The sequence below is a fragment of the Xiphophorus couchianus genome, chromosome 4 (genome assembly GCF_001444195.1).
Source record: "Xiphophorus couchianus chromosome 4, X_couchianus-1.0, whole genome shotgun sequence".
Classification (NCBI taxonomy): domain Eukaryota; kingdom Metazoa; phylum Chordata; class Actinopteri; order Cyprinodontiformes; family Poeciliidae; genus Xiphophorus; species Xiphophorus couchianus.
Window position 1 is genome coordinate 27,508,263 of NC_040231.1, and position 16,893 is coordinate 27,525,155.

At 40.4% G+C, this 16,893-nt stretch overlaps 1 protein-coding gene across 5 annotated transcripts in view; it reads right to left on the bottom strand.

Annotated features, from left to right (window-relative positions):
- Nucleotides 1–16,893, bottom strand: part of unc13c (unc-13 homolog C (C. elegans)) — a 164,028-nt gene that overhangs the window by 89,244 nt on the left and 57,891 nt on the right. For all 5 annotated transcript variants that reach the window (XM_028014537.1, XM_028014536.1, XM_028014535.1 and 2 more), the window contains 2 exons: nucleotides 11,864–12,020; nucleotides 11,386–11,454 (listed from right to left, as the gene is read on the bottom strand). In XM_028014537.1, coding sequence (XP_027870338.1) covers nucleotides 11,386–11,454; nucleotides 11,864–12,020 — 226 coding nt within the window. The remainder of the gene's footprint in view (nucleotides 1–11,385; nucleotides 11,455–11,863; nucleotides 12,021–16,893) is intronic.

The following is a 16,893-nucleotide window of genomic DNA, read 5'->3' on the forward strand; positions in this document are numbered from 1 at the left end:
ATAAAATGAAAGAACAATGTTCATTTTACTCAAACAAATACCTATAAAAAAGTAAAATCAGAGAACTGATCATTTTAAGGGGTCTCTTAACTTTTTTTTTCCAGAGCTATATATATTTGTGTTTCAGTTGACCTGTTGTGATGAGGCTATAAAGTAGCAAACTCCTAGCAAACAAGTTTGCTACTTTATAGCAAAACATTTTTGTCAAGCAAAAATGTTTTGCCTGACATTTTTTTTCAGGCAAAAAAAATGTCATTATGAATTGTATTGTCTTGAGGATACACCGACCCCTAAAAAAATACCACTTGATAAAAAAATCTGACAAGCTGGCAACGAGTTACACAGACTAACCAAACCATTATAAAAATGTTAGCATCAAGCTAAACGTCAAGCTACGTCACGCTAGCCGCTAGGCTGCTAGACGAGTTGTTATACTGCTGATGTATTTTCCCCGCTGATTTTAATGGTTTAACTAGAGGAAAGTCTAATATTGCGAAGATTGAAACTAAAAATCTATTTATTGCAAGAATTAATAGCTGATGTCTTTTTGGAAAATGGCAAGATTTTATTTTTTTTCCCGCTCCATATAATCCGCTTCCTCAGTCTTTGTTTGCTGCCACAGAGACCATATGTGCTATATCTGTTCAAAGAGGATTTTTCTTATTTTTTTCACTACTGAATATCTAACAAGGACTATTTATGTCTTTGACTGCAGCATTGAGTACTGTCAAAATCCGAGCATGAAATCAAAAGCACCATAAAATATACAAACGCTTTACACAGCTTTTGCCACATCGTCCATTACTTTTCATCTTCTCCGAGGTGTAGAAAAAAAATAGTACATTTACTAGCCACTAAGTAAAAGAAAAAAAAGGGGCAATAATAGTCAATCATATCATTTCCAGCCAGATGTGACTGCCTACAAGTCTTTTTAAATTCCCTTAATTTAGACAAAGCAGCCTGAGACAATTCAGCTGTTTCTGCAACTGATTCCAAAAGACCTAATAAAAGTTGTTGTTGGGCTTTTTTATTATATATATATATATATATATTATTTTAACACTGTAGCTAGATCTAAGGAATGTGGTTGATAGATTACATCAAAAATATGGTTTTGCATTTATGAACATGTTGAATTACTGGTTGTTTTTTTTATTTAACAATTCCTTTTAGGTCAGATTGTACTCAAGAGAAATTGTAGTTAACCTAGAAATCGACACAGTATAGCTGGAGAGCACCGCATTGTTTCCCTTTCCGCATACAATTGAACAATTTGAATATTAGACATGTCGGAGACACTCATCGTATCACTCTCACTGCAGCTTTAATACACTGACTTAAGTCCGTTGTGTGTATTTCAAAGAGGCATAATACGGTAAGTCTGCAGCATTCTCATGTAAAGTAAGAAAAAGCTCTCCTGGTTTTACAGAGAATATATTGATGGTGACATTAGCATTTATATCAAATAAAAATGACATCAAAAAGAGCTGAAACTGCACTCCAAAATACGTGGTTTTCACATTTTTCGCTCTGCCTTCTATCTGACCCTCACGTAATAATGAATTTAAATCTGCACACTAAAAATAAAGTCTTATTTTCTACTTCTGTTTGGACAAAAAAAGGCTTCAAGGTTTAGCTTTTAAGTAATGGATTCAGGAAAACAAGAACATTTTACTGCTAAGTGTGGCTAGTGAAGTCCAACTTAAGTCAGGTATTGAGTGACAGTTGATTCAGCTGCGTGAGAGTCATGAATGCCAACCAGTGGTAGCCTTTTTGTTGCTTTTATACAGCATAATGGTCACAAAAGCTGTAAATCTGTAAAGTATAAAGTGTGGTTTAATAGAAGACCAATGCCTCCTCTGGAACAGTTAAAGAAAACATCCAAAAACTTGCAGTTTGATGTCTAGAGAAATTGTGAAATGGAAGGAAAATTTGTGCAGGTAAAAACCTGAAAAGTGTGGCGTGAACGTTTTTTAACCCCCAGTCACAAAGGCGGGGAATATGTCTCTGATTGCTTTGTCCGATCTCCTTTGCAAAATATCTCTCAAGGTCAGTCAAAAGAGAATCTGTAAATAGCAGATACAGTTTCACAGATTCTAAAGCAGATCTGGGCCCATTTGCCTTCCTTTGCAATCTGCTCGATTCTCATTTCCCCTGAGTGCTCTGTCTGGGATTTGTCCCATAGAGCTTGATTTCTCAGGACACATTCGCAGGAGGGGGAGTTATGACGTCGAGGTTCTTCGCTGTTTTCGAACTGAAGTCTGTCTGTTGTTGCAAACCTGTTTGGCTCAGCAGTTTTCTCTTCGCAGTGGAGGACGGTTGTTTACAGCAAGGTCAGCTAACGAAACAACACTAACGAAATAACAAAAACTGAAATTGAGAAAACATTTCCATTAGCTGAAATGAATAAAGACGCTAATTAGTGGAAAAAAATCTAAAACTAACTGCAACTATATTACGCATTTATAAAACTAACTAAAACATCACGAAAATGTCCTTCATTTTTGTGATGTGAAATTGATTATGCTAATCCACAAAATGGCCACAAATATAGTTTTATAGTTGGAATTTGTTGTCCCATCATTGATTTGATACATTTTGATTTTTGGTATCTTCTCCTGAGTATTCATTATCCAACCAATATATCTATAATCACAATACTTTCAGTATTAAGTATTGTAATAAAGTACTGAATTCCGCACCAAAAATGGCCTGAAGTATGGAAAAAACTAAAACTGTGACAATAACTAAACTTAAACTAAGTTTAATTTAACTAATAATGACTAGTAAAAACTAGCAGACCCACTCTAAAAACTGAATTAGACAAAGATAAAGTCACAATGAAATAAAACTAAACTATAGTGAAAAACTATTACAGCACTGGTTTACAACGCACACAACTTCTGATAAACGTCATCGAGCTGACTGCAACTTGACATGATGTGAAAACGCTAGAGGGCAACAAATGATATGCAGTCTGAAAAACGCTGTACATTAGGGGGTTCCTTTCTCCAGGTGTTAACAATTATGTCAAAAAGAGAGCTATAGCTATCTGAGCTGTTGTCTGAAAAGCGACAGTGACAGCAAGAAGCAAGCTCAGTAGAAGAAACGGGAAGAAAAAAAACAAACAAAAAACACAGGAGAGATGGAGAAAAAACACCAGCACCATCAGATGAGTAAACTAAAGCAGGGAATCCATCTGTGAGCCAAAAGTCAAGACAAACATCATCAGTGCCTTAGAAAGATGACAGGGAGCAAGTGATGCTGATGAGCTTTGAGGTGTTTGTCTCTGGTGTTGTCGGCGCCGGATCTTATTTTGGACCAGAGCCCAAACTCTGCAGCAGCGGCAGCAGCAGCTGCTGCTTATCATCAAAAACAAAAAAAACAAAAAAAAAAACAGTTCACACAGCGAGGAAGAGCAAGCAGATCATTACCAACTTCAAACCGTTTCACAAATCCTCCTCCAGTGTTTATGCAGGCCTATGCAATTTACCATATAGAGCTTTGAAGCTAGTGTGTGGAAACAACTCTTAGTTAGGCCATTGTAATTTAAACAGCATGCTAAATATTACACATCTGTCATTCCATGATTCCTGAATTCGATCTTAATTTATGATGATCAGAGCAGGACTGTTTCTACAGTGGTTTGCTAAGATACTTTTAAAACTTGAATGTTTTATTTTTTTCAGTTAAAATTGAAACCTTCAAAGGTTTAAAGGAGATTTTATGCCAAAAAATTAATAAAAGTTGTGCAAAACAGTTAATTGTAAGATATCTGCGGTTTAGACTGTTTTTTGTGTCTTTTTAAAAGTGTGGTGTACAATTATAATCTGAATCAATACTTAACAGCACATCCCTTCATTGTTCAACCCAACTACAGACTGTAAATTATCTCAGTTACCAAGTTATGCCACAGATATGCCATTTTAATGTAGTTCTGTACTTGTCCTGCTCCATTTTAACATATGAATATGATTTAAGCCAAACTATTCCATCATCTGGCCGTGCTTTGTGCCTTCCTGAAGGTGAACCTCTGCCTCAGTTTAGATTTCAATTGGATTTAGCTTCATGTATTTTCCTATCAACTCTCTCCCTGCTGGGGGAAAAAAAAAGGAAATCCCACAGCATGATTCTGCCAGCACCATGTTTCACAGTGTGAAAACGAGCATAAAGAGCAGTAGAAGTTTTGTTTCAGACCAAAAAAAAAAAAAAAGTTATGTTTGGTCTCATCTTACCAAAGTGTCTTCTTCAGTCAATAGTGTAGATTGAAGTTTGTGGCTGTAATGTGACAAAATCACTGTTTTTAGTCTCAAAAAGGAATACGCTGCATTAAGTAGTAATTGGATTGAACTACTGAATATAGATTTAAGTTTTAGTTGGTTATTTATTTAATTCATTTTGTTGTGAATTGTTTTGGGGGCGGGGGAGGTTTAAGTTATTGAACTGAATAGTTGTTCAAAATATCAGCTATAAAATATGTTCTTAACCCAAAACTGCAACATGTAACATTTTCTGCTGAGTAGTATTTCCAAACATTTACGTAGTTGTATTTTTGTTTGAATCCACTGAGTGTTTATGGGTATATTTGATCTGAGACGGCGCTCCGATAGCTGTATGTTTTGTGCTTAATAAGATTGTTCAACCGACATGAACCTCCGCAAGATTCAAAGCAGAACCAGCGTGCGCGTGTGGTGGTCTCATCTGAACAGGGAAACTCAAGGGATCTCCCGTAAAAAAAAAAAAAAAAGGAAAACGGATACAGAGAGAGGCGTGATGACTCAGATGCAAATAGCTGCAGCCACCGTGACCCACTTCTGCGTTAAGCAGAGAATTCCTCGTCTCTCATTGCAAATACTCATCAAAGGTGTCGTAAATATCGTTCTGTAGCTCGTTAATTTGTTTTTCAACCAAGCAAAAACTTTACACGTTCAATCATTTCAACGACTTTCGAGATTTTCACGTGTTTCCTCGACAGTTTTGCCGGGAAGGTGTCTTATCCCCCCGCCCTCCATGACAGGTGATAAAAACCTACCTACTCTGGTGGGATTCTCTACATTGTCTATCATGCGTTTGCAACAGCAAGATCTGGATTATGCAGGTTTTGTTCAGCAAAGAACTAGATAATCCCAAATACTTTCTGTTGTGCAGACAAAGTTTTTGTTTCCCAAACAATTCTTTCCTCGAGAAACGATAAAATTATGTTTTCTCTCCTGCGCCTTTCTTGAGAGGATGAGAAAATGGGGATAATTGTGCAACTGGGATGATTTGTGGTTTGCTCTCTCTTTATCAGTACAGGAAGCAAAAGAAAACTTTTAAAGCAGCAAACCAGAATTGTGTCACTGTAAAAATCCCTGAACTCCTTTTTAAGAAAATGGGGCAGATACTAAACCAAACCAAACCAACAGAACAAATTCCTCAATGTTTTCTCTGAACACTGATATTTCTCGGAAGGATTTAAAGGTGCTAAATGTGTAAACAAGGTTTGCATACAGATCTGACTTAAAATACCAGCTCAGGTAGCATCTTTCGGCTAGCCCACATTTAAATGAGTTTTTCTGCCAGAATTTAAAGGGAAGTCTTTCGATGTCAATGTCATTTAAAGCCTCAGAAAGAAAGCATTACTTTCTGAAAGACCAAAGCTACATATCTGTTACATAGATAGAACAGGAGAAAAAATACCAACGGCTGAAAGCAGAGCAGAAGGAAGAGAGAAACTTTCAGCTGGTTTCATGAAAAACAGAAGCTACCTAGCAGAATCTATAAATGATCTTTTTGGCATTAAATGTGCTTGATATTTTTGTTAAAAATGTTTTTGGGGGGGGATGAATTGTCAAAATTGTGTTGGATTTCCAAATGGGGAGGGGAGTGAGTGAGTGAGTGAGTGAGTATCTCTCTCTCTCTCTCTATCGAGATGGAATTGTTTGTTATTAAAGATGTAAAAAAATATATATATATTTCTTTAATGATTTTATTCCATTTGCTGTTTGTGGCTAAAGAACTGTGACCCGACACCAGATTCTTGCAAGTTGCTCTCATTTGCTGGACTTGTTGGTTGGTGTTTGTTTCTGCCTGTAGTTAGAATCTAAATCTGCTTCCAAGTGCGGAAATAAACAAACGTCTAGCACAAAACCACTGCAAAAAAGAAAGAAAAAAACTTGGCAAAGACCACTCTGCTTCATGAATCCCCCGTCCCACCCAGCGATTTAATGCTCTACCCAGAGACACTTGCAAAATCCCAGCTAGCAGAGATTTGCTATACAAGGTGTCACCATGCATCAGCGCCGTCGGGAGCAAAGCTGAAGGAGAAGGAGGAGGAGGGGAGAAAAAAAGTGCATATGTGGTCAAATGTGGAGCGACAGCTGAACTCCCGGCTCCCTCTCTCTGCTGATTCAAGCCCCTCTGTTTTACAAAAGCAAACTCAATCTCCCTCAGACTGACATTATAGGGAAATCCATATGGTGAGTGAGCGGAGCAGCCAGATCTGAATCTTATTACGGCGGAACAGTGGCAGGTCGGCTCTGCGGGACGCCATGGAAAGAAAAAAACAAAACAAAGAACGGAAGGGCTTGTGGATGAGAGGGCGTGCGTGAACCGCCGGTCTGTGGCGACGTTGATAAGAGAACAGCAGGGCAGAGCTGGCAGGTGAACGCAATGTGATATGTCGCGGCTTTTCCTTCGCAGGCAGACAGCCAGGGCCGTGTGACGATAGCAGGGGCCTTCTCTCCTTCACTTACCCCCCTTCTCCTTCTCTGTCATCCTTGCGCACCTTTTTTTTTCTTCTTCATCCGTTTCAGATCCACCTCCGTTGCCAAGTCCTCTTAATCGTACCCCTCACTATTAGCGACTTCAGCCCGTCTCGGAAAAAAACGTCTTTCGTCAGTCGTACCTGCTGCTCTGTAATCACTGGGGACTTCACACTGTTGCTCAGAACAGAGGAACAAAAGCGCTGCCCGACCCCCCCGAGTCGACAACGTGTTGCTTTATGTGCCACGTTAAAGGTGACTGGGTCATCCTTCAGCTACAGCTTACTGTCACGCTGTCAGCGGGGGAACATACACAACGCTGTGCACACAGCGTGTGCAGGATTGTGCCCGCATACTGTAATATCTGCTCTTCAGAGCAACAAATGAATGAGCAGGAGATGAATTCAGACGGTGTGTGTATATATAGAAGGGTGTGTGAGCAGAAAGAGGAATACAGGATGGGTATGACTGTCTAACAGGATTAACTCTTTAGGGATTATTCTGGAAAATTAAGTTCTTTACAACAATTCTTTACATTAATTTCCATGAGCAGAAAGGGCTGTCAATGGTAACGTGTTACCGTTTACCTATTTTGACTTAAAAACCCCTCTAGCCAACCCTACGATTAGCTAGCTACAGAGACTGGGATTAGCTAGCTAGAGAGACTAGCTAACAGTAGGGTTAGCTAGTTCACAGAAGCACATTACACGGTCTTGTCCTGCGGTCAACAATGCAGAGTTGCAGGATGTGCTGTGGTGGCGCAGGGGTTACGCACTACCCACATAAGGAGGCCTTAGTCCTTGACGTGGCTGTCGCAGGTTCGATTCCCGGCCTGGCGACCTTTGCCGCATGTCTTCCCCCTTCTCTCATTACCCACTTTCCTGTCAATTAACTATCAAATAAAGGCCACGAGAGCCAATAAAATAAAAAAAACAAAAAAAAAAAAACAATGCAGAGTTGCAAACGTGTGTGAAAGGATGAGAGGGGAGAGTCAGACTGATGAAATCGAGGTAGTAGGTAGCCTACTTATTATGATGATGAAATATTCTTCCGGTGAAGCTCAACGTTTCTAAATTAAGTTTGTAGCAAAATTGCTTCTTTAAACCTTCCTGAGGGTGAAAGTTTGGGAAACTAAGATGTTAGGCTTTAAGCATTTTGAAAATGTGCATTTCTTTCACATTTCAAGCCTACAAAGTTAGGCATAGTGATTAATTGTGATTAATCACAGCGCTAGAGTGTGATTAATCTCTTTCTTTTACTCTGTCTCTTGAATAAAGAGACAAATGCACCTTTTTTCCTTCTCACTGTTTGAGTTAAGTCAGTCCAAACTTGTATTCGGCTAGGAAGAATTACCAAAGTTATTTCTACTTGCTAAATCTCACAATAATAATAAGAGATTTATCATTAAAGTTGCTGAAATCAGATGTGTATCTACAAAATGATCACTGTCTCTTTAAGCCCAGATGTTCATGTAGTGAAAAACCAATCAGCGATTGATTTGATGAATTAATTGATTTGATATCTACAGTATTTTTCTTACTTTACTTCTGATCAGCATTTTAAAGAAAACATCAGCCAGAAATGTAACGTCTCATAATGTTGTTAATGAAGTGCAAAACTGAAAAGTTTTTTCTTTTTTTTTTGCAGTTGGATTCATAACCATAATTAGTCTGATTGCTGCTTAACTCCAGTTTTACTTTATGTCTAATAGGAGGATAAAACTTATGGACAAATTATACATCCGCAAAGTCCACATAATAGGAGCTTCAATTTTCTGTTAATAATCTCATTCTGGAGGTGGCACAATAAATCTATAATTCATTCTGTATCAAGAAAACCTGTGTTCATAATTTATGGACTCGGATATAATAAATGTCCGATCTTGCTGTTAAAAATGAAGTGATTTATTCTAGAAATAAAAAAAAATAAAATGCACGTATTCAACAGTAGTTTGCAGCGTCGAGTCTTGGCAACAAAAAACTTTCTTGGTTACGTGAATATTATTTTTCCACAAGTGTAAAAATAAAAGAGAATTTAAAACAATCCTCATATTCTCCATAACTCTCTTTAAGTAAAACTTTCAAAGTTAGTCTCGCACAAAACTATGGACTTCCTCTTTTTCATCATAAAGACTCGGCTGCTCTGGAATCCTGTTTGCAGAAAACATCCCGGCGCCGACCTGCCACCGTTTAACCTCAGCCGATGGATCTTATCCGTCGTTGAACAAGATGATAGAAAATAAAGGCTACATGTCATGTGAGGGGCGACGACAGTGCCACACCGTGCAGCCTGAGAATTCATCATATTAATACATGAAGGTGACAGCAGGCTAAATCAAACACATTCGTGCCATTTTTGTAACAAGTCAACCAGAAAATCCTATATAAAGCGCCATAATTAAGCGCAGAGAGGTGCTCCCCGAGGCTTATCACTCAGCAGCAATCACTGAACTAATGGCCATGACAAATGAACCGGTGTCATCCCATATATGGGCTAACAAGTGAGAGTGACCCCGCTGGGCGACGGCATTTTACGACACCTTATAAAGTGACAATATTTCTCCCAGTCGGTGTGAGCGTGAGGTTACATGCGTTTCCTTACAACGCAGCACGTACGGCTTCGAAAATGCCATCACAGACTTTCAAATGAATAATTTTGCAGTCATGGATCAATACATCCCTGTTTTCAGATAACCCATTCAATAAAAGTTGTTATCTCCCATAAAGATTTGTTATTGCACTGGTATCCGGTAACACACACGTGCACGCACACACACAGCGAGCTGCTTTGTGATATGTTGCTCCGGTGAATATTCTTGAGATAATCACCGGCGGGCGATTCCCACTGGAAGAGCTGCTTCACCGCTGCAGGACGTTAAAGTTTCCAACTTCGCAGCAGCAGCTGTAGCAGCGTGTGCATCAGCTCCTGTTTACGGCTCCTGCACGGTGTGTGTGGTGAGGAACTAGCAATTAATGATGACACTGCAGCTCAACCACAAACATAAGAGCCCCTATAGCTGGGAGGGAAACATGACTGCCTCTCACCACCACGCTGTAGTTGCAAAATCTCCTTTTTTCTTTTTGTTTTTTACCAGCGTTGCAGCGACATAAATATTCCAAATTACACATCAGCGGATGTCGTTTGCTCAACGGCGTCGGCGTCCGGCGGGTCTGCGGAGGCATTTGCGGAGCAATTCGTCTCAATTCGAATTTTCAGTATGAAACAACAACCTTTATCCTCGGCGTTTATCACACCTACTGCTTCTGCAGACGAGCCATAACTGGCAACAATCATGATGAGGATGATGATCATTTATTTCAGACAGACATGTCACCAACAAACATAATAATGAAGACTTTCATGTTTCTAAGTGTAAATACAATACCTATCAAATTTACATACATGTAAATACACCATGTACTGGCACTACCGACGTGTGCTGCTGTCTTACACGTCATATTTTAGCACAAAAAAACAAAAAAAATTGTAATGTAAGCATACATATTCCACTTTTCCAAGCAGCTAAAAAAACCCCCCAAATGCAGCACATTCAGCACTTACACCACTTGGGCGTTTTTACATTTAGTCCCACCGTAGCTCAATAAAATAGAATATTTTATTCTATTTTATCGAGCTTTAACGCGATAGATCCTTTTAAAGGTTACGTCTAATAGCGGTGTGGATAAAAAACGGCACATAGTTTTATTTTCTTTTGAAAAGAAACAACCTGAAAAGTGGGGCATGAGTAGATTTTACTGTTTTACATTATTATTTTAAACATGAGCGGATGTGAAAGAGTGGCATCTATGGCAAAGTTGAGTTTGTTACGAATGACTTTAAACGGGTTGTGTTGGATTGTATATCAGATGGCGTTTTAATTATGGGTTATATTTATTGAATAGCAACCAGCCGTCTTTTAATGCATTTTATTCAAAAAGAAAAAAAAAAAGGTAGGTATAGGATGGTGATCCGGATACATTTTGGCAACAGACAACGCATGTAGGAAAACTAAACCTGCAAATTACTCTGCATCATCGCCAGAGGACAACACGGTGGTGGCAGTGTTGTGCTGTGGGGATGAGGAAGCTGGTCAGATGGACGGTGCTGAATATCAAAAGATGCTGTGGGTGAAGTTCACCCTCCAGCAGAACAAAACCAATCAACAACCAGAGAAAGTCTATAAAATCCAATAAAGAATAGTAATGTTAAAATTGATGTTCACAAATCTTCCCTATCTAATCTGATTAGGAGCAATTTTGCATAAAAGGCAAAATCTCAGTTTTTACCTGTGCAACTCTGACGCAGACCGAGACTTGCTGCTGTAACTGCAGCGGTTCCACGCAGTAACAACGCAGGAGGGTGAATACATACAAACACAGCGCAGTTTTAAGACAAGATGTGGGGGAAAAGAACATAAATGGACATGAATACGTTCTCAAAGCACTGCGTTGAACGAGCCGTCGGATACAACAGAAATACACAGCAGTCGCTTGTCATTTTTCAAGGTTTAAATGTTGAAAATATCAAAAATGACACAAATAATTTTTCGATAATTTTTTTAAATAAAATCTCATCGAACACACACACACATGTAAACACCAAATTATTATTATTTTTTTTAAAGAAAAAAATTCTTACATACCCGGTATTTCGAAAGGTCGATCCTCAGAGAGTTATGCAGCTGGTCCAGCAATTTGACGAATTTTTCCCTCTGTTAGGATCAGAATTCAATAATTCAGCTTCCACCCAAAGCGCCATGCCAAAAAATAAATAAATTTATAACACCGCCTGGACTGTGGTATTGCCTGTCTGCAGTGATTCATTCTTACTTCTTGGAGTAAAATGCAGTTGTTTAGCGATGCTGCCAGACTCGGCTCGGAGCCCGAAAATATTATTTGGGGTCTTGCAACATTAGCTTATTAAAAAGTTTGAATGAATGACTTTGGGAGGCGTGCCAAGTAGTTTTGATTTTAAGGAGTATAAATTCCTTTTAGAATGTTAAACGTAAACTAGCACAGGAATACAAAGGTGTCAGGAAAAGGCCAGGAAGTTTAACAAGCTTGTTAAAAAAAACAAAAAAGACAACTGAGAATCCAGAGGCAGGAAAAAAAAACACTCACCCCAAAGTTGGAGGCGGCGAAGCGGTCAGATGCGGAGGCGGTGGTGGTGGTGGTGGTGGTCGTGTGAGCGAAGTAGGCGTTGATGTTGGCGAGCAGGCTGCTCATCACGGCGGGCACGCCGGGACACATGTATTTGGCAGACAGACAGGAGAAATGCCTGCAGAGGAGAACAAACAGCTATCAGCTTACTGTAAGTGTCTCAGAGAGTCGAAGAGAAACGCTTTTATCCTTTCGCTGCCAAGAAACAGACGAGGACCACATGAAGAAATACTGCACTGAGAGACGGACGCAAAGCGCCTTGAAAAAGTAATTCTCATGCCATGAACCCTTTTCACCTTTTTGACAAACTACAGACGCAAACGTCAATGAATACCATCGGCGTTGAACATGATGGACATTGAGTCATACTGGCAGGTACGGAGGGGGACGCGAGGTTTTCAATTCGGAAAATTATCAGATGCTGTTAAATCACTCTCGCTGATTCTATCGCCTAATGAAATGACATTGCCGCTAACCGCCTATACAAATTAAGTGACTGGTAAATAGAGTCCACTCGCGAGTCGTTTAATGACAGTAGTGTAAATACAGCAGAGCGGTATACCATCGCTTTTCTGTAAAACTGCCAAGTGCAATTTCCCCTAAACGCCACATACGCAGCCGCTCCGATGACCGAAAAAGATGCCAGCATCTTCTTTGATGAGCACCGGTGTCATGGCTGAAGTAAAATCATATTTCATGCAACGTTTTACATTAGTCACTGCCATGATTTCTACTGAACTGTCACGTGGAAGAGCTTATTGGCGTCTGATTTTAATTTCATTTCTTATTTAGAGTTTTTCGACATCAGCAGGATGTCGACAAAGTGTTTGTAATGGCATCTAATGTAAAGGACTTTGTGCTTAACCTCACAGGCCAAGAAAGTAGAACATTAATCAGAGAAAACACATCATCCCTACTGTGAAACATGATGGTGGCAGACTCGGTCTGTGGGAGAATGAACAGCAAAGCTGGCTGGAAAGATGATTCAGTCTAAAGATACAGGCAGAGCTACAATACAATGGCTCAAATCGAAACATATTCATGTTTTAGAGTACTTGCAGCAATAATAATAAGTTCTCAAAAGCATTGATTAGATGCCATATGCATCGATAATGTACAATAATTTTAAAAACCATCATATACCTTTAAATATCTGTGGAAGTTTTTTGCTATTATTATTATTAATATTATTATTATTTCTAAAATATAATGTCACAGCCTCATAATGCTTGAAAAAGTTCAAGGCAGAGAAACAACAAGACGCATTGCTTAATAGTTCTGAAACGCTGTATTTTCACCTTCAGACTGCTGTCTGTCACAGGATTCATTTTAATGTTCTGAACAATTACCTTTGCCAGAAGAGGTGGAATGCTAGTAGTCCAGAAAAGTCTCTTCAGTGGCCAAAAATCATAGCATTAATCAAAGCTGTTGTCAAATACTAATATCAACATGAGGGGGCTGCTGGGGTGTATGGAATAATGCATGAACCAAAACATCAACGGGGCCGAAGGCTAAAAACAACAAAATCATAGTTTCCTTTTCTTTGTATTAATTTCGACATTCACACAGTGATGCATCTTGAAAGAGGTTTTATCCTTTCATTCAAGCTTAATCTTTCTTCCGTGTCTGCTGCTTTTTAACTCGGAGACATCCAGACCTCCCACTGTACGGGGAAGAATTGTATCGCTGTGCAGATAATCAGTCATCCTGAGAGCTAAACAAAGCAAACCGGACACACTCGAGTTCGCTGAAGACAAATCTTTTTATTTCATTCAAGAGGCTTTTTAAAAAATATTTTAACTGATAGTAAGAGGGAGCCCCGAGCATTAAACCTCTTGTGGGGTCATTAGCCCAACAAGCTCATGTGTGAGCTGTCAGAGTAGGATGTCAAGGTGTGAAGAGAGTTCAGCTGTCTAAGGGAGGGATTTCAGGTTTTCTCTGGAAGTCAACACCTTCTACACTGTTTTTATTTTGTTTTTTGGGGTGGTGGGGAGGACTCGAGGCTGTTTTTGTGCAAGTGGACTAAAGCGTCTTTTGAATTATTAGAGCAACGCCAAAAGCTGTTATTAGCACTTTTAAACCAATCGTCGCTGCTATGTTTCTCAAAGTAAAGCCGTCAGAGATTTCTGGATTCCTGAAGCTAAAATGTGTGGCTTTTAGCAAGAGATATTCAATGAGATGAGTGGGAAATTTTCATCCAGGACTGGTGTACCTGCTAGCGTTAACGGGATGCGCTAACGTCGACGCTCTCTGGCTCTTCAAAGCGAACCCAGGTTAATGGAGAAGCTATTTAAAAGGAAGCTGCATTTACTTGGAAGACAGAATTACAGGTAGTTTAGACCGCTACGTTTTGGTATTTGTGTGCGTTGGGTGAAAGGGCAAAGGTGGGAAGCGTGTTCGAAGTTAACTTTCTATCGACAGGCCTCTGACTTGTTAAGCGAGGAAGTCAAAGCCCCATGTCAGCTGGATTGCGTAGGAGTGAACTGGCGTTGAAGCTTGTCAGCGTGATGTATTGGTTACAGACAGATTTGAGGTGAAAACACACAGAAAACACCTCTGCACTAAGCACATTGGACAAAAATCATTTCTTGCCACTCCGATATCATACAGGCACATCACTAGACACAACCTACGGAGATTTTTCTCAGTAGCGGTGATGTTTGAGAATAGGTACTAAACAGAAAAAAAAAACCTTTAGAAAGTGAGGTGTCCAACACACAAACTATGTGCAACTCTTTATATATCGGCCACTCTTAAGGCCACCCAGACACTCTGGAGTACTTCACTCTGCAGAGGTCTGCGTGTACTCAATGCAGACTTAATGTCTGGCCAAAGGTAAAGTTTTACGACTGCGTACTCGGTGTTCCAACAATAAACAGCTCAGCGGGAAATGGTGTCGACATCAAACTGTGTTGTGTGCGACACCAAGACGATGATAAGGTTGAGCCAGTCGCGAGGACGTGCATCAGCCAGACTGCAACTTTGTGCTGCGCTAACAGGCGTACGGCGGCTGCAGGTGGAGAAAACAAATGGGGCTAGGCACCCAACTTGCTCATCAAGCTTACGAGTATCCACTTGAGTTGTGGGAAACGAAGGAATGTCTGCAATCGGTACAGTCAACTATGAAATATGGCTGTGTTAGCCTGATTTTTGAAAGTTGACATGAACATACACATCGTCGGCTTGATTGTAAAATTAATTATGTAAAATTAAACCAGAGGCATCTCAGAGTGGGTCTTGTCTTTTTGGGTTCATGGCAGAAGCCTCTCCCCACGCCCTAACAAAAACTAAGCGGGTTCAGGAGATAACAGGAAGGCTGGATGTGCCATGGCAAAGTCTTTCTGCTTCATCCATCTGAGGTTTCCAACCTCTTTCTTTCATGAAACATGATGGTTTGGACAGTTTTCAGCATTTTGAAAATCTCAAAGTTACGGTAACAGTCTACATTTTCAAAGGCGCGCATACACCGGTGTTTACAGTTAGTATTGAGAACCGTGCAAAAACTCCGACCTGGCACATTTCTTGCTTTAAGAGATAGAGTACTTTAATGAGTGAAGGGCGCAGATTCCTTTGAACAACTCCAAACAATCGTGCTGCTTTACGAGCCCCGTCATGAATCCTGACAGATTCTTTCTTTTGCATTCAGAGGAAATCCGGTCTAATTATTACAGATTACACCCTGCACCAAGAAAACGCAGAGATAATAGTTTCTTTATTGTTTAAGTAAACAACACACATCCGAGGCGTCTTATGAGCCTCCGGCATGACCCGCAGCAACCAAACACCTGAACGCTTGAGACACTGAACGCAGAAAACTGAAGGCTGAGCAAAGTTTATTTTGAGGCTCGCGTTTACTCATTGCACGAAAGAGAATTTTTTTTCACACAAACCCCGATGACGGTTGTAGCATGTTTCTCTATAAATATTTTAAAGCGGCGCTGCGAAGCCTGGTGCCGGACGGGAAAATCAAAACAGGTTTCAAAACCAAGAATATCTCGCACACAGTGAGTCATTGCCTCATGAATGCACAGAGTTATGTGGGGTAACGATTATAGATTCCCTTCCCTTCTCTGAGTGCAGTCCAGGCACTCACACCCACGCACGCAAACACAAATATGTTCTCATTGGAAGGCCTATTTAATTACTCTGCTTTCAGCCTCCAAATTACCCAGCAGCACTTGGAGTAAGGCGAGCTAAGAGAGCGATGCGGGGAGAGTGATGACGGCATCCGCCGAATTCCCATGATGCTTTCAGAGCTGGATTTCCTGAGCCAATTTTCGAGATGGGTCGCATTGTGTAACCCGGTGGCTTCCCTGCTACGGTCTTCAGCGGCCAATGAGAGCGCCTTCTTGCGGGATATTAGGGTTTCCGACAGCAGGGGGTGAGAGGGAGAGAAATGAGAAAAAGACATTATGAAATGAGGAGTGAGGGTTAGGAGGTGAGGGCAGCTGGTGGGGAGAGATGAGGGATAATGAAGGAGTGCGCGTTTGCAGTTCTTATGAGTGGGTGTGTGTGTGGGGGGGAGGGAGAGAGTGACTACTCACAGCTGCTCTGATTTATGCGGCAGTCATGTTAGGAGTGACTGGGAGTCGAGGCTTTTTGATGAGAGCAAAAATTGTAACTGTGAAGAGATTCACACATTCCCGACGAAGCGTAACAAACGCTCCGGAGAGAAACAGCGATTCTGAACAAGTTTCTGGCCCGGAGCATTAATTCCACCTGATGGAGCCGGTAACAAGCCTCCATCCCAGGCAGCCCCCTCGCTTCTCTGGACTTAAGACAATCAAAGCAGTCCAGCACGCGTCGAACGCCACACCTGAAACAACAACTCCTCCTCAAAAAAAAACTAAAACTGCACACCCTACCGAAGCAGCAAAGGAGATGATGTATGTTTGTGTTGAAAAGCGTAGCAGCAGCTTTTAAAAACGTTATTAAAGCCTCAATTATTATATCGGCTTCGATTTCTATACACACAAATGTCCTGGGAACAC